Source organism: Condylostylus longicornis, unplaced genomic scaffold (genome assembly GCF_029603195.1).
Source record: "Condylostylus longicornis isolate FDR11 unplaced genomic scaffold, ASM2960319v2 ptg000013l, whole genome shotgun sequence".
In the NCBI taxonomy this organism is placed as follows: domain Eukaryota; kingdom Metazoa; phylum Arthropoda; class Insecta; order Diptera; family Dolichopodidae; genus Condylostylus; species Condylostylus longicornis.
This window is the reverse complement of record NW_026577982.1, coordinates 6,941,441-6,960,655: the sequence shown is the minus strand read 5'-3', so window position 1 is coordinate 6,960,655 and position 19,215 is coordinate 6,941,441. Positions and strand designations below refer to the sequence as shown.

The 19,215-nt window shown below is 27.8% G+C and overlaps 2 protein-coding genes across 2 annotated transcripts; both read left to right on the top strand.

Annotated features, from left to right (window-relative positions):
- Positions 1 to 161: 161 nt before the first annotated feature.
- On the top strand, positions 162 to 8,278 carry LOC129605686 (zinc finger protein Xfin-like). The gene is made up of 12 exons (XM_055515590.1): positions 162 to 423; positions 486 to 1,039; positions 1,147 to 1,926; positions 1,982 to 2,081; positions 2,144 to 2,333; positions 2,451 to 2,560; positions 5,409 to 5,585; positions 5,642 to 6,024; positions 6,108 to 7,283; positions 7,338 to 7,437; positions 7,491 to 7,832; positions 7,889 to 8,278. The coding sequence occupies exons 1-12, from the start codon at positions 271 to 273 to the stop codon at positions 7,928 to 7,930; spliced, it is 4,107 nt and encodes a 1,368-aa protein (XP_055371565.1). The 5' UTR covers positions 162 to 270; the 3' UTR covers positions 7,931 to 8,278.
- Positions 8,279 to 9,372: 1,094 nt separating this feature from the next.
- Positions 9,373 to 19,031, top strand: LOC129605684 (uncharacterized). Its single transcript, XM_055515589.1, has 11 exons — positions 9,373 to 9,720; positions 9,789 to 10,201; positions 10,442 to 11,368; positions 11,577 to 12,518; positions 16,019 to 16,109; positions 16,556 to 17,626; positions 17,693 to 17,735; positions 17,811 to 17,871; positions 17,933 to 18,071; positions 18,178 to 18,614; positions 18,696 to 19,031. Exons 1-11 carry the CDS (start codon positions 9,565 to 9,567, stop codon positions 19,012 to 19,014), a joined length of 4,599 nt encoding a protein of 1,532 aa, XP_055371564.1. The 5' UTR covers positions 9,373 to 9,564; the 3' UTR covers positions 19,015 to 19,031.
- The last annotated feature ends 184 nt before the right edge of the window (positions 19,032 to 19,215 follow it).

Here is a 19,215-nt window from a genome sequence, read left to right as displayed (position 1 = left end):
CAACGTTTTTGTAAAAAAAAGTAATAAAGTGAAAATTGATGGTTACATCGATAATGTTGACGCACATTCATTTATTGAAAGAAACGTCATTTTGTTGTGTAAATTGAATAAAATTGAATGGTAATTAACTTATGCTGAACACAAACTGACACAAGGTAATTCCAATCCTTTATTGCTTAATGCTGTCTTGTCCTTATTTACATATTTTAATTAAAAAAATCAAATTTTGAGTAATTTTAAAACTTTTAAAATTAGAAATTTATTTTGAGTATGTTAAATATATTCAAACCTAAAAGTCATGCAAGTTTTCAACCAGCTGAACTCCAAAATATTTGCCGAATTTGTTTACATTTCACTGAAAATTTTCTATCGCTATATGATAATGAAATTGAATTTTTGATATCTGAGTTTTTACCACAAAAGGTAAGTATTTCAAATAATGAAAAAAAATTGAGTATAGTATGAATATATTGTTTGCTTTGTAGTTATGCCGCAGGCCTTTACATCCTTACCGAATATGCGTTGAATGTTTTGATGAAGCAAAAGTTGCTTACATATTTAAGAAGCAATGTGAGTATGCAGATAAACTAATTAAATTAGTGTTACATGAACCGGATGACAAAAAATCTTTCGAAAAGGAAACTCAAACCGATTTTGACAAATTCAAGTCTCCACGCGATTTTTCCTGTAGAAATGAATGTTTTTTATGCACAAAAAATTTCACTAGAAAAGAGTATTTAAGAAAACATATTGTTAAAATACATAAAGTAAATAAAACGTTCAATATTAATAAAAGAATTAGAATAGAAAAAGAATTTTTAAAAGGAAATGATTGCCAGTTATGTAACGAGTCTTTCAACAATAAAGAAAATGTGAGGAAACATGTAATTAGCGCCCATAATTCAAACGAAAAATTTCTTTCACAATACACTTTTGAAAAAAATGAAACGTTACCAGAAAATAAGTATAAAATTACTCCAGTCAGTTTAAATAATTTGGAAATTTTGAAAGAGTTGCCATTACCTTTTCAACCAGAAAAGTAAGTATAAAATAAAGTGAAATAAAATAAAATAATTTAAAATTTTGCATATAATATATATATATATGTACTTACGTACTTTCATGTAATGTGTAACTTTTTATCAGTTTAGATCGCCCATCTAAACCGCTGGAGAAAATAGAAATCACTGAACCTTTAAATAATGAGTTAGAAGATGATCTACTTGATGAAGATCCACTCATGTCTTTTGAATGCGTTTCAGTGCTTGATGAAAATCTTGATTTGGAAGAAGAATACGATGAAGATGAACAAGATGAGAATGAGAAGCAGAACAAAAAAGAAAATGAAAAACAATTTGCTAAGAAGACGATAAAAGTTACAAAAGAGCTTATTAAATCAATGATATCGGAATCTAAAAAGCGGATTGCAAAGATTGAAACCAAACCAAATGAGGACGGGAAATATGAATGCGAAATTTGCAAAAAAACATTTGATAAGTCGGCAGCTTTGATAAATCATAAGTTTTCACATTCCGAAATTGCAAAGCCTTATAAATGTACTCTGTGTTCCGAATCATTTCTAAGACCAGTCGATTTAAAAAATCATGTTAATAGTGTTCATGATGGCATAAGACCTTTCAAATGTTCAATTTGTCAGAAATCTTTCAAACGGAATGAGCATCTACAATGCCATAAGAATCGACAAATATGCTTGAACGATAAGAAAAAAAAGAAAATTATTGGAACTAGAACAGCACATAATACAGTGCCGGAAAGAGAATATTTTTGTTCCCAATGTGGTAAGAGTTTCACAAAATGCAATTGCTTTACTATACACGCCAGAATGGACACTGGAGAGCGGCCATATAAATGTAGATATTGTGGGAAGGCTTTTCCGAGAAGTACAGATAAACATGTACATGAAAGGTTTCTTATTTTGAAATAAATAAAGTTGTTTTTATAAAAGAATTTATTTTTGTAGAGAGCACAGAGGAGAAAAGAAGTATGAATGCACAGAATGTAGCAAAACGTTCGCAACAAATTATAAATTACGAAATCATATCCGAATTCATACAGGCGAAGTAAGGATGAAATAGTTTATTGTATATTTTTGATTTTTACTAATTCAAAATAAATTTTTTAGCGACCACACAAATGTACATACTGCCCAAGAAGTTTCGCGAAAAAAATTGACTTGACAAAACATCTCCGGCAGCATACAGGCGAATTATTTTATTGTAATCTCTGCGACATGAGCTCCGATCAAAAGTACCTCTTGAGAAGACATAAACGTGAAGTACATGGCGTGGTTGAACCTGGGGGTAGAGTTTTTTTTGATGAATAAAATAGAAACGAAGAAACCGGAAAAACAGGTTGACGAATCAATTCCAAAATAAAAAAATTAACTGTATATTATTTAATTAATTACAATTATTTAATTGTATATTAAGTGTATATTAATTGCGTATCTGTTACTGATTCTAGTATTCTAATTTTCATATATAATTCGTTTTCTGACGGTGCTATTGGCGAAAGGGGTACAGGCGGTGGATACCTGCCGGTAGGACTACTGACGATATACTTTGTTAACTATAAATATACGTAACAAAGCTCACCTGGATCTTACGGTTTCTTCCAGAATTTGCCCAAACACACTAAAATCATCTTTGGATGAGTTTTCAGGGCTTTCTATATTTATGAAATTTATGAAATGCTGTGATAATAAGTGCCTTTTCAGTTGATTACACTTTTTTTTCACAATTTCTTTACGTTGTTCTCGTAACATAGGCCACACCAAATATTTGCGTCCCCCCTCGGCTCAAAGTATTTCCAAAGCACCGACTTCTTAAGGCGATGCTCATACGGATCCTAAAACAAAAAATATATGTGTTTTAATTTATGATTTTACTTTTTTTATCTCTAGTTTGGTTTTTTTTCAATCACTATTTTTTTTTTTAATTCACTCAATAAAATTCACTTGATAAAATAAAATTTCTTTTTTTTTCTTACTTACAAATTGCAAATCTTAATTTGATGATTTAACGCGTAAATCGAAAAAAGGGAAGTTTTTTGTGTTTTTATTTACAATAGACGACAATATTTAAAACTAACCCATACGCAAATCATTCGAGTAATTTAAATTTAAAACGTTATTCGGATTGATTTAAATTTATGTGACTTTATGTATGTTTTTTTTTTTTTGGCGAGCAATTCCGGAAAATTAGGAATACTTGAAATAATACATTAATGTAATGATACAATAATGCTTGAAAATACATTAAATAAATAAGTGATATTAAGTTAGGCAATTTTGCAAGTTTTTTTAAACTTACAAATAAATGATCTCCTTATTTCTCTAGGAGTAAAGTTTTCATTAGATCTACATATATAATTAATTGTGCTTAGGTACTTAATATTAGAAAGAAAAATGCATGTATTTCTTTCAAAATTCATTGTCCTTACGAGTATTTTTATTTTTGCTTTTACAAAAGAACTTAAGCAAGAAAAAAACAAAAAATCTTCTTTCTCATGTGGCAAATGACTTAAAGAGTAAGTATATAACGAAAAATAAAAGATCATATAACGATAATAAAGTTATTTCTTGAAGAAGAGGAAAGAATATAATTTTATATGCAAAATTAAAATTCCTGTTAAAGATTATTAATTAGGGTAATAAAAGAAAAAGTTATGTAAGAAAGTGTTGAGGATAGTTAGTATTTTAACTAGTATGCCACAAAAATGAATTAATTGTAGGTAGTTTGCAAAAACCTTTTTAAAATACTTCCCCCTGCAACCGGTAAATTTGTTTTTTTGTATGACTGAGAAAAAGGAAAAAAAATAAAAGTCATGCATTTGTATAATAAACTCAATTATTTCATTCTGTTCAATTCTGTTATTATTCTCCAGTTATTACTGTAATGCTATCTAATATGCGTTGAAAGAGTGTATACATACTCTCTCTCTCCTTCTAGATACGTACTTGTGTATGAATGATGCTCTCGATCATTTCTCCCATTCGGTTAAAACAAAATGTATCTAATTTCGAGAAAAAATATATCCAAACTCTTAAGTAGAATTATTATACAAAGTCTTCTTATTTTGTACAAATTAACTCATAATAAATTAATATTAATTTGCTTTATTCAACAATGTGAATTTTGTTATTTATAGTAAATTTTCTAAGAAATCACATAAAACTTCTAATACATTTTAAATGTAAAAGTTAAGGTCAGAAAATACATACATACATACATATGTATATGCTCTTTAGTTGTTTAACTATACGGTAAAGACGATTCAACATGCAAACGGACAAATTTTAAAAAATATGCACAGCCAATGCATTTTCTATTACACCTAGCTTACACCAAAATATTTCTGGTACGTTCTTGTATAAATCTTCTAGATTTGAATACAGGAAGAGGCAGTACTCATTTAATAAAGTATCTTTCTTAATCTCGTTTAATAAATTCGGAAATCTGCTTAGAAAAGCCAGCAAATAACATTTTTTTGAAGATAAAGCAATTTCGTGATTTAATATTAGCACTATTTAACTGATTTGTAATATTAATTTAGTGTTTGAAAAATAAATTTATGCATACTTCAGCAAAATTTTCTAATGTATCCAATTTCAGCATTTTAACAGATTTAAGTATCGTTGTATCCAAGCTAAATTTTAAGCAAAAATGTATCCAAATGGATGTAATTGTATCCTACTGGGAACGCTGTTCTCGATCAACTTTTTTTATTTCTTTATTTGTTCAAACAACAGCAGCGTCCAATTTACTTAATTCATTCTAATGAGAAGAAAGTGGAAAAAATGAGAGAATGGAAAAGTGATTGAGGCAACGCAAATTTTGATAATATTTTTGTATGAAAGCGACTTTGTTTTTGAAAGAGGTCAAGTTTTGGAATGTTGAAGTTGGTCGTAAGATGTTATATTTTTCAATATTTCTTGCATGCCATTTTGGTTTTTAACTTATGTGCATGAACATATGAAATTATATGCGTAAATCATTGTATTTGAAAAATATTTTTAGAAAAATTCCAATTTTTCTGGAAATTTTTCAATCGACTTATTGACCCAAAACAGACTAAGTGTCCGAGACCTCCATAATTTCTAGGTAGCCATTTAGTTGACAAAACAGACGCGAGGTGGATTAATTTTAAAATATTTGTTTATTGGAAAATCGCCACTTATGTGAATTCGCTGCTTCTTTTGTTGTCACATTAATGTAGTTTGACAACTGTGCACAGTATAAAATAATCACAAATTGTTTTGTTCATAAAAAATCGTTTATTTTTTAATGTTGTGGACCAAATTTCGTAAAATTTTTTAATTCTTTCTTTATTTTAGAAGAACAAATAATGGTTTTAATTAGTTTATATAATATTTATTTGATTAAAAGCTGAATTTTTACAAAATGAGTGCGGAAAGCAAGTTGTATCAACCATATACCCCAACAGAATTAAGTCCTGAAAACGTTGAAAATGTTTGTCGAATTTGTTTACAAATTGATATTCCATTGTCCTCAATTTTTAGGAATGATGTTGATAAGATGATTTCTGAGTTCGTATCTGATAAGGTAAAATTTTTATAAACGAATATAATGGATGGATTTATATATCCTATTACTTTAAGATTGATGAGCAAGACCAGTTTCCACATCAGATATGTGAAAAATGTCTAATAGGTGTGAAAGAAGCGTACGCTTTTAAAAAGAAAATCGAATATTCTCATGAAGTTATCAAAAAACTCTTAAGTGGGAAAAGGTCGATTAGAATAACTAGAAGAAACATAGGCCAAGTAAATTGTCAACTGAATATCTCTCTCCAAAATCCTTCCAGCAAAACTTGTTTTCAATGCCTTATTTGCAATCGAAATTTAAAACGAAAGAACCTTTTAAAAAAGCATATGGAAAAAGCACACAAATTTCTTAGATTCGATGAAGAATTGGACAGTATCTTTGATAACGGGAAAGAAAAAATTAAAAAGGCTGATAGCGAAAATAACATGGAGCAGGAGTAAGATAATTTATAGATATTTTATGTTGATTTTTTCTTAATTCCTATTTAAATTAAATGCATTAATTTAACTTTTTTAAAAGACCCCTTTCTACGTTTCTGGAAGTAAAGGAGACAGACAAGGATGGAAAACATAGCATTGTAAAATTTGAAAATGAAACTAATGTAACCAATTCAAATCAAATAAATATAAAAACACAATATGCAAAAACAGAAAAGGATTTGAAACTGCATTTAGAAAAACAGCACCAAAAGAGCGGTGCTAATACTGTTGATATTAAAGCGGAAATTCTTTTGGAAGAAAATTCGAATGTAAATGATTCGTTTGATTTCGGATGCTTAACTGCAGAACAATCGGAAGAAATAAAGGATCAGGACTTAACTATTTTAAATAACGATATTTCAAGCGACTATCATGAAAATAATTCCTCAACTGCAAGCTTAGATGTATCCCAAGCAGGAAATGTGAAATCAAATAAAACTCGACCGAAGACCATCAATGCGTACAAATGCCACATATGTGAAAAAGAATTTTCTTGTAGAACAACAACCAGACGGCATTTGAAAAATATTCATAAATTTGAAAATTTCGAAGATGATATTTGGCTATCAAAAGTGTACCAGAAAACTATTGAGGCAAAAATTTATGAATGTGAAATTTGTAAAAAAGTCTATGCTAAAACTCAAGACTTGTTTCGTCATCAACTATTGCATACTGGCAATCCAAGAGCGAAACCGTATTCGTGCACAATGTGCTCAAAGTCATTTTCCAGGTCAAATCATTTGAAAACTCACGTGAATGGAGTTCACGCAGATTTAAGGCCATTTAAATGTTTAACATGCGAGAAATCGTTTAGACGTACTGAACATTTAAAAAGGCATATTTTGATCTGTTCAACAGGAAGGAAAAGGCGTGCCAAAAAACCAACCGAACATCGTTTTCCTTGTGAGGTGTGTCTAAGAAAATTTTCAACAGAAAAAGCCGTACAGGATCATATTGACCTAGAACATAATGAAACCAGAGAATTTTCTTGCAAATATTGTTCAGAAAAAATTATTGGTTCAACTGAATATAGAAAACATTGTAAGGAACATTATAAGACTTCCAAACAATTTCTTTGCTCTGAATGTGGTGGTAGTTTTAGAAAATTACAGGATTTTAAAATTCATTTAAAACGACATACAGGCGAAAAACCGTTTAAATGTCAATATTGTGATAAAGCCTTCTTGAGACCAGCAGACCAACATGCGCATGAAAGGTATCTTATTATAAAATTTTTCCAATCTTAAACCAATTTTTTTTTTTCTTGAAGATCGCACACTGGTGAAAGAAATTTTAAATGTACGAATTGTCCAAAAGCGTTTTCAACTGCTTACAAATTGCGAGTTCATATGCGAATTCACACAGGCGAAGTATGCTAAGACTGTTAATGAATTTTATTTGATTACAGTAAATTTTCTTTTAGCGGCCTTATAAGTGTTCATATTGTCCTAGGGCTTTTGCAAAAACTGGTGACCTGAAAATTCATCATAAGCGTCGACATACTAGCGAGCGTTTTTATTGTGATCTTTGTGATTTAGGATTTGTTCAAATGTTTAATTTAAGACAACATAAACGTCAGGTTCATGGTGTCGACGAACCACCTATTAGAACTAATTTCGTACATAAAGTTGAATTGCCGCCAAAGGAATCGTCTAATAATATTACCACTGAGGCGGAAAATAGAAGTTTAAACAATGGTCTTTCATCCCAAGCCGAAGACGAAAAAAATGAGCAAGGAAATATTAAAAATGAAACAATCTGTGAGGTAAAGGATGACAATTAATGATTAATTGTTTTATTAAGTTAACTGTTCAGTTTTAGTTTAATTCTCAGTACGGTTTGCTGACATCATTATATATTTAAGTAATACGTCTTTTTAATAAGTACTACATCTAGGAATTTTAGAATTCGCATAAGAAAACACTGAAAACAAGTTTAAGATAAAAAGTTGGATGAGCTGGATAAAGTACTGCAACATTTCTTATATTCTATATTTTAGAGTAATAATGTTTGAAATAGGCAAAATTAAGAGAACTTTGTTAATATTTTAACCTCATATATTAAAAATTCGTTTTTGGTGAAGGAAACCATAATCAGTAGCATGCTATAACCACTTATTTATTTATTTATTAACAAAAAATGTAAATAAATAAAAATAAAACTGAGATTGACTAACAAAACTAAAAAGATGCTCAAAGCAGTTAAACTCAATACATGAGAAGATCTAAAGTTTAAAAAATTGCACATGTTATAAGAATATTAAATCAAGGAGTAGAAGAAACTATGTCGCATAGAGATTCATCGAACCACAAATTTTTATTTTCTTAAAAAAACTTTTTCATATTAAACGTAAAAATTTTTGGTTACCCAATCTATGTTATTTTAATTTAAATTTTACAGGAAAGTCAAAATAAATAATTGGAGAGAACATTGAGGAACATAATTTTAACGAGTAAACTTCAATATTTTTTTTATATAATGTTATAAACGTTTATTGAGAAATATTGTAATTTGAAATTTCTGTGTACACACTCAACGTTAATCGTTTAACGTCTGTTGGCTCTCAAATATCGAAATCGATTCTATTCGGTGAATCGCTTTTAGTCTACAAAAGGTACTAGAGGTTTTTATTATTCTGTTGTCTATAACTGCAATTACAACTAAAAGAATTTCTTACCACTCCCCTAACTAGTAACATTACTACAGATCATTATAATTTTATTGCAAAAATATGGTTGACGATCACTTCCCAGAAAAACATGAATTGGTATGAGTATGAATAAAGAAGTATGAGTACTTTGGCATGAAACGTCAAATGTAATTTTAAATTGTGTAATGTTTTTTCAGTTTGTTTGAAAGCTACTAAATAATTAAATAAGCTAAATTTTACACTTTTTACAAAAATATCAATTGTCGAAACTATACAGTGGAATGTTTTAATTGAGGCTGAATCGTATTTTTGTGGAAAGTGGAAGCATGGAAAAGGAATAATGAAATTTTGGTTTAATCACAAAATTAATGACATGAAGTGAAAAAAACAAAAACATAAAAGAAGAACGCGATTTGTTTGGAAATCAGATACCGATGATGTTAATTAGATATGTAAGTTTGGGAGGTTGTCTGATACTTGTGAATAGCAAGAAAAATTAGTTTGAGAAATTCTGAACTTAATTTTGACTATGCGCCGTAACTTATGTTACAATTCTATTCAATTTTTTATATTCTCTTCCCAATTTCTTTCAGCGCAAAGAAATTAAAATCTATTACATTTTCCATTTCATTCTGGTACCTTACAATGGCTTCCACCTTCAAACATTTGACAGCTTGAAAGAAGATAATTTTTCTTAAAAAATGCTTTGTGTCGTGGAAAAAATATTTATTAAAAATTAAATTTTCATTATGTTTAATAAATTTTAAAAATGGTGTTTTAGTAAATAACATATTTTAAATAAATTTATATCTATTTAAAACGAAAGGATTTTTTTGAAAGAAAAAAGATGGCAAGTAATTTGTATAAACCATCAATGCCAGAAGATTTTTTTTCCACGAACATTGAAAATGTTTGCCGTATTTGTTTACAAACCGATGTTCCATTAACATCAATATTTCGTGATGAAGTCGATGAAATGATTTCAGAATTTTTACCAGATAAAGTAAATAAAATTTAAATTAAATTGATTAAAAACATCACAATAATTAAAAATTTAAAACTATTTTTAAGGTCGATTTGCAAGACAATTTTCCACAGCAAATATGCAAAAAATGTTTAGATGATGTTAAAGTAGCATATGCCTTTAAAAAACAGGCTGAGTATTCTCATGAAGTTATTAAGAAAATGTTAGACGGTAAAAGATTACCACGGTCATCTAATAAAAAATCGTATCAGGAAATCAACGAAAATAATATATTTCGAACTAAAAGCTTGCCTAGTGATCCAGTTAATGGTACTCCAAGTTTCGTGTGTCATATTTGTGACAGAACTCTATTACGAAAAAATATTTTAAAGAAACATTTGCAAAGAGTTCATAAATTTTTTGACTTTGAGGTGTATGGCGACTTATTTGCAAATTCTATTAATAGGAACGCTTCCAAAACCATTAAAAAAGAGGAAAATGAAAGTTACATTGAAGAAATGTAAGTTGGTTTTTTAAATTTTAAATAAAAATGTTCTAAAAAATTTGTAATTTATATTTAAAAACTAAATAATAGATGTTGAAACTAAAATTATGGTTGTAAATAATTGTGTTTTCAATATTTAATAAAATATAATAAGATTTAAAGAGTGAATTTACGTAGATTTAATGTTAACATAGATATATATATACCTAAGAAAATAAAAAATTTCGTTAAATGAAGAATATATTAAATTTTCAGGACTTTCCCTATACTTCCTCAAGTAATTATGGTGGATGATGATAACGACATGCACGCTGATGAAAATGAAGAAGATGCACGTTCTATTGAAGAAAAAGATGATCCATTCAAATCGTACAATGAAGATATTAATGATAGTTCTAATAAATTACTTCTTAGCACACTCATTCAAGACCAGCAACAAACTACATTTGAATGTCACATATGTTATAAACGACTAACACGACGCTATTATCTTAAATGCCATTTGGAAAGAGTTCATCAGTTTTATGATATAGATTCTATAAAACCAAAATTGGTACCATTGAAAAATTCAAGAAGCAATGATCATTCAGAACATAGACCTAGACCGTCAATGGGAGCATCAAAATCAACAGCAGGAGTACCATCAAAATCATCAACAAGTACACCATCAAAATCCTCAACAGGATCAGCATCGGCACATTCTTTCCAAAAACCAGAAAACGTAAGGCATGAAAATAATACGCCCAGCTTTCCGTGTCGTATCTGTAAAAAAACTTTATCGCGACGATATGGTTTAAAAAAACATTACGAACTGGTTCATAACATTGTTGAAAATGATAGACCGATTGATTTAACATATGACGGCTCTAGCGATGATCATGAAAATCATACACCATTGAAAAGTTTTAAAGGTCCAAAGCAAGAAAAAATAAAGACAGAAAGCATTCCAAATTCGAAAACTAGAGCAAAAGTTGTTAATGTATATATTTGTCATATATGCGAAAAAGAATTTTCTGGCCGTGCTACAATGAGAAGACATTTAAAAAATGTTCATAAATACCAAGATTTTGAGGATAATATTTGGCTTTCAAAAGTTTATCAAAAAACTGTAGAAGTTGAAGAAGAAGTAGAAGAAGAACCAGAAAATGTATATGCCCCAGAGGTTGATAATGAATTTGATCAGTAAGTAAACTGTAAAAATTATTTTTTGCTATTAAGAAAGGACGAGTTTGAAATAATAAAAAATAGTTCTTAAGTCCTAATAATAAATCTTTTGTTTACATTAACAAACATATTTACATAAATATAAATATACAATTTCGTAATATATATTTAATAACTAATTAAACTACATTTTTTCATTTTTTTTTTTGACTATTTATTTGACTAGGAGTTACAAAGAAGATGAAGATATTGACATGCATGCATATTTACTTTGCCCCGAAGTGGTATTAACAACTGGCGATGAAAATAACCTCATGATCAACAATGTTAAACATGCAGGCAACAATGATGGTAATTCATCAAGCGTTGGATCTACAAGTAAAGCCGCTCGGGATTATAATACAGAAGGTAGCGATAATTTTAAAAGTGATGTTGAAGTGAAAAAAACTCCGAATAAAGTTGAACCCATAAAACTAAAACTAGACGTACTTGCGATCAAAAATATCGAAAAACCATCAAATCCACCAAAAATTTACAAAAATTCTTTTGCTTGTCAATTTTGTAAAAAGCCGTTTAACCGTTACGATCATTTAAAACGTCATGAAAGAACACACACAAAACCATTTAGTTGTCGATTTTGCCGTAAAGGATTTTATCGTCAAGACCTTTTGCTCAGGCACGAAAAAGCAGCACATACAAGATTATTATTTATAGAGCAACGGAATAAAGAGCAACTGCAACAACAACGGGATACAGAACAGAACATTAATTTTAATTTAGATGAAATGAATGCTAATAATGAAGCTATGAATGCAAATAATGAAGAATATGATTCTCAAGAACCAAATTTCGATAATGAAAATTCAATGGAAGATAACGAAATTGACAATTTCGATGATGACGATGATGATATTGAAGATGAAGAGGACGATCAAAAAAATTTTGAAGGGAGCGAACAAAATTCAAATCATGCTAGTAGTGTATCCGATGCTAACAAAGAAGATTCAAATCCGGATACTGTTGAAAGTAATTTCAAAGATGCTCAGCAAAACGATGATAATTCAAATTCAGATGCTATGAAAAATAGTATTAGAAGCGCTCAGGATGGTGAGGAGGCAAATGATCAACAAAATTCAAATTCATATATGGATTTTGACTGGAGTCATATGTTATAATAAAATTATATATATAAAATATAATACTTTGCATCTATTAATTTTATTATTAGTTTTTCTATTTGTTTAATCGTTTTAATAAAATTACTTTTATATTTTACATTATTTTAATGAATAATCTTAATTATGAATGTTTAATGGATAACCTATTTCAGATATTATAATTTATCAATAGCCCAAATGATATACACATATATGAATGTATTTCTTATACATAGAACTTCTTATCGGTTGTTTTTAAGCTATTATTCTTAAGATTTTAATTTTTTTTTTTATCTAAAGTAATTTGTAAATGGTCCTTATTTCTTTTTAATTTTAAATAAATTCCCAATTTATTAATATTCAGTCAAACTGTTTTTAAAATATAATAGGTTAAAACAATTAAACAGTAGATGTAAACAAACAAAATATATTTGTTTTTGAAATATTTTTAAGACTTTAGAAAATAATTAATATTAAAATGGTTTATTTTCCTAATTTAATTAAAATTCGAAAATAATAAAAAAAAAATACTTGTTTGTAAACCCTAATAGAATCAGAACACAAAGTTTATTAATGGAAAGAAAAAGCTATTAAGAATCTTTGATTCTGTTTTTATAATTTAAAAAAATTTAAATTACGAAAAATATAGAAAATAAAAGTAAAAATCATTCTTTAGATAAAAATTTCAATAAATGGAATTGAATAGTAAGATATCGTTCATAATGTTGGTTATTTATTATTCTGAAATAACTTGTCAAGTTGAAAATTTTAAGTATGTATTTGGTTTTCATCTAATTGTAAAATTTAGTTTAGTACTCTGTAATAAATCTATAAGTTAAGGATTTTATGAATATTCGATATTTTTCTATTTCCTAAAAATGGTATACATACTATTTTGCAAATTTTATTACAAATATTTATGTATGTATTTGGAATTAGTTAGTAGCAAGTTTTTGGAAGAAAATCCTTGCATTTAATTTGAAAGTATTACTGATTCAAAAAAGTTTACCATAATGAGTTTTAAAAATGCTATCAAAAATTTAATCTAAAATGTTTGGTGTTTTCCGATGGTTTGCCAATGGTTTGACATTGCAGATTATGTAAGTCTTTGGAAGGTAACTATAAAACATTTTGAACTAAGTCAATTTTCAGGATTTGTTACAGTTTAGATGAAATTGATGCCTGATAGTATCAATTTCGTTTAATCTAATATTGAATTAGAAGCTGGAATTTTATATTACAATCAAGTATTCTCAAGTCGAAATTTTTTTGTGTAGTATAGCTGCCTCATAAATTCTATTCAGTTCTACAATACCTTTCTTATTTTTAATATTTTGGAATACAGTATAGTACATATGTATGTACCTATTTTTTATGTTTATTTCGTTATTAATGTTTTACTAATTATTGTTTTTATTTTGCGAAAATATTAATTTTTAGCAATTGTTTACCAATAATAAACTAAGGTATAAAAATGCAATTTCAATTAATTTATGTACATATGTATGTACATGAAAGAAAGAAAGAAATTGCAGAAATTCGTTTAGGTACACTACAGAATCAAGATTAGCCCTTTGATATATGTATGTATGTACTTATGTATGTATGTATGACCACAAGTGCATATGTATGTATTTTTCCTGCTTCAAAATACTATATACATATATATATACATACTTTATAGTACATTTGTTACTGCTTTTTAAATGGAAAAGACTTTAATTAAATTTATTTATATTGTCAAATTTTATTATTGAATTTTATTTTTGTACATATTGGTTTGATTAAAATTCGATGAAGTTTGATTAGATGCGTGTTTACAATATGATGACCTTGATCAAAATGTATACACTCATCTAATATCAGTTATAATATGTGCATTAGTTTCAAATTTTAATACAAAAATAATGGTTGTGAAAGTAATTTAAAAAAAAATTTCAGTTCAACTTGCATGGCTCGAATGTAAGCTGGGCGCCTAACTAATCTAAACACTAAATTTAAAGGCGCAGCTAAAATTATTTTAAGCTAACTTAAGGCGACTTTTTTCAGGAGGTTGTGAAGTGTCATACACAAACCAGTACAGTTGGTTTAAAGCTAACTTTTTTTAACTACTGAAAACTTTTCATTATATTTCATCACTAAGGAATTTAAAAGAGAACAAGAGCGTAATGTCAGAATTTATATAGAATATACATATTCAAATCAAGCGAAGTTACGGCCAAAATTTCACTGCTGACTTGAAATATCGTAAATTCCTACTTTACCGCTACCCGTTTTTTTTTACATTATCTGTTTGTGTGATTTTGCTGTTCCGCTGTTCTGCTTTAATAACGGAAATCGTCCGCTGTTGCCGATCACTGATTTGGTTGTTTTAACAATGCTGCAACAAAGCCAGAATAAAACTCAAGCCCATAACTTTTTGACATCTTTAAAAAAAATAATCAAAAATATTAGGAATTTTTGCCAACCATTTGACTTGTCAATTATTCATTAACAATTCAAGGTTCTGAAAACATGTTATTTTTTCTATGTGTTGAAGGACCAAGCTGAATAGTGAATGAGCAATATTAAGTATTATTTGTCAGTTCGTCGTAACATACTAAAAGATCGTAGATATCCGTGAAATAGTTTGCAATGATATCATTAATTCAACTTTTATATTGACGCGTTTGCATCTGAGCTGGTCTCAAAGTTTTGAATTGTGTAAACATACATAAATTTGCAGAGTGAAATATAATTGAAGAAATAGAAGAGTTTATAATAAATAATAAAATACATAATAATTAATAATAAATAATAATTAATTAATAATAATAATAAATAATAAAATATCAAATCTCATATAAGTATATACAATTTGTCACTTCAATAAATTATCTTAATGGATAAGTAATTTCACTTAGATTTCCGAAATGAAATTAAAATTAATATCTAATATAATAGGTAATAATAGGTATAATTTTATCTATGAATAAAATTTAAGAAAGACCAGTTAAATTTTGCTAAAAAAACTCACTTAGATTAATTTATATACTCATGGATAGTACTAAAATTTCATAAAATAACTGAGTTATTTTTTGACAATGTCAAAGTATATTAATACGATTTGGTAAAAATTTAAGCAATAATTTTTGGTGATAAAAACTGGTCGTCACGAGACGTCAAAATTGAAAAGAGACCTAATATAACTGCATATATCCTAATATAAACTTCTAAGAATACGATAAATAAATACGTCTACATATTTATTCATTACACTTACATATTTATTCATTACGTCACTTACGTGAGTGTGTTATCGGAATGAAATTTTGAACTCAACTAATTTGTTTTTCCAATCCAAATTGAAAGTATGATTATTTTGATTATGTAAACTTGAATGTTTGGAAATGTCATTTTTTCATGTGTTTTTGTTTTTTTATGCCATAGCTATTCCTTAAAACGCGCTGATTTTTATAAACTTTAAAGTAATTTTAGAAATGGATTTAAAAGTTGATATAAATATTTGTAGAATTTGTTTAAAATCTAATGAAGGATATTCTTTACAACATGATTCAAATTATATCTTAATTGAAAAATTCCAATTTGTAACTCAACTGAAGGTAATAAATTTTTTTTTGAAAGTGTTCTACTACTTTAGATTATGTGGTTATCCAAACAATGATGTTTTTGAATATTTTGGCGTGAGAAAAGGAATGGATTTTTTTTATTTAGCTTAGATTTATAAAAGTAATAAATGTTTTTGATTGTGTTTAGTAAATAACGGTAACCAGCCGTTAATATAATTTATAAATTAATTTCTCAATGTATGGAATTAAGTAGGTATTTAATTGTGAATTATTGCCTTATTGTGGCAATAATTAACAAGAATATGGATTTTTTTCTTACAAACATACTTAGTATGTAAATAGGTATTCCTACAATCAAGATGGAAAATAAGATGAAAACCTACCTATCTTACTGTAAATCCTAATAAAAATATCTATTATTATATATGTATATTCCATTTTTCGGGAATAAATATTTCATAAAAATTTTTACATTTCAGATAACAAAAAATGACGGAATGCCCCTTTTATTTTGCAATAATTGCGTAGCTAAACTAAAAGTTTCATATGATTTCCGTCGGCTGTGTTTGAATTCAGACTTACAAATGAGAGCATTTATAATGAAAATTAATAATGAATTTAGGCAATTCAAAAATAATGCAGTAAAAATATCAAACGATAGTGAGTATAGTGAGAATGAAATGTCGATTTTAATCGAAGAAGGTTACAAAAAAGAAAATTATATGAATGGCACAAACCCGCACAAGGAGGAATACATTATCGAGCAATCAATTTGTGATAATGCAATTACACCTTCAATCCGGAAAAATTCAATTTTAGAAGAAAATAATTTTAATGAAGTAACAGTAAATTCATGTAAAAATACGGAGCCAATAACAACTCCATTACATTTAACATCAGCAGTTCAAGTATCGGCAAATATAGATGATTTTACAAAGTATATTCAAGAAGATGAAACAGAAGAAGAAGAAAATAATGAAATGCAATCAAATTGTGAGCAAAATATGCGCGATGATTATTTAATAGATTCCAACGAAGAAATCCAAATGGAACTACAAGAAGAGAATAATAGAAATAACGATATAGAAGACGAAAATAGTCTGGAGCAGGATGCCATTGCCGAAGAAATTCAGTTAATTGATGATAACAGTCAGAACAATAATTCAGTAGATAATGAAGATACAGACGGAATTTTGGGAAATAGTTCAGAAATTTTGTTTATACAATCAGATTCCCAAATACAAGAAGCCTATAGGATAAATGATATAATGGAACTACCAGTTGAGGATCAAAAGCATTTTCTGAGAAACGATCGTCATCGTTTGATTGAAGTTAAATCACCAATAAATGAAACAAAAGATGAAATTTTTAACAATGCAACAGATTCAAATAATTCAGACGAATTAAATAACATGAATTCACCCATAAAAAAATATACTAAAGAGATAAAAATTGGGGTTTCTGATTTACAAAGAAATATTAACCGGACTCATATTTGTATCAAGTGTGATAAAGATTTTAGTACCAAAACGAATCTAATGAGGCATATGGTAAATTTTCTTTAATATGGTTCTTGATATGTAGTGTGTACTAAGTGTAAAAATTTTGTTTTTTAGCAAACTCATGACGGAATCAAACCTTTCCAATGCAATATTTGTGGTAATAATTTCTTGGTTTTGTTATAAATTTTTTAAATTTTTAGTTAAAAGAATTTTTAAATATGAATTTTTGAAGGTAATGGCTTTACTCAGAATGGTTCTTTGAAATCTCATATGTTAATACACACGGGAGAAAGGTATTTTCCTAATAATAAATAATAATAATTTATATACTATTTTACAAAAGAAATATTACAGGCCACACCAATGTAACGTTTGCGGGCGTGGTTTTACGCAAGCAAAATCATTAATCTTCCATATGAGGCGTCACACTGGTGAAAAACCTTTCTCATGTTCAATTTGTGGTCTGAGTTTTCGTCAAAAAGATGGACTTAAGGTAAGCTTCGCTATTCAAACCCATTTAAACAAAACTCTTGACTACTTTGACGAGTTTTTAATTATGATCTATTTTCTCTATTCTATCTATTTTTCTATCTTGATAGCGGCATGAACAAATCAAACATGCGAATATACCACCAGAAAATCATACATGTACCATTTGTAATAGAACTTTGCATTCAAGATATTCTTTACAGCTTCATATGAGAAAACACAATTTAAATCAAAGTGAATCACGAACTTTAGAATGTTCAGAATGTGATAAGAAATTTCAGAGTAGATTTTCGTTATCTGAACACCAACGTACTCATACTGGGGAGAAACCTTTCAAATGTGAGGGTTGTGATAAGGAATTTTCTCGCAAAACTTCATTGCTAACTCATTTGAAAACACACCAGGAAGAAAATCACTTTAAATGTGAACTTTGTTCAAAAGAGTTCTTTAGTTTAAAAGAGTATGAAATACATGCAACTAATCATGAGAGTTCTTCAAGTAGCAAAATATTTCAATGTGGAAAATGCTTTAAAAGTTTTTCAATAAAGTAAGTATATAAATGTATACCTATATATAGCTTTAAATAATTAAATGAAGTAGAATTAATAAACTTTAAAAAAATTTATAGGAGAAATCTTCTACAACATTTAAGGAATCATAATATGGGTTTAACGGATTTATATAAGTGCAATGATTGTTCTATAGGCTTTAATACAAAACGTGGTTTGAAATTACATCGTTATAATGAGCACAAGGAGGTTGTTACCGATTTAAATGAATGTGAATATTGTAATATTCCATTCGTTAATGCGTATGATTTAAATCAGCACATAAATAATGTTCACGATATTATTAATGAAAAATGTGAAACTTGTTTAGAGCATTTTACTTCAAAAAAATTATATGATGATCATATGTTAGAGCACGAAGTATTAACTATAACATAAACAGTATGCTATTAGAAAAGAATAACTTTTTATGGAATTATTAGTTTGGAAAAATCATACAAATTAAAATAAACATATTTATACAATTATATCCATTGTGTATATTTTAATTTACAGAATGATATACATATGTACTGTTTCTTCACATTCATAAGTTATAGGTATTACATTGGATACTTACAGCTTTATCCTTTTTTTCAA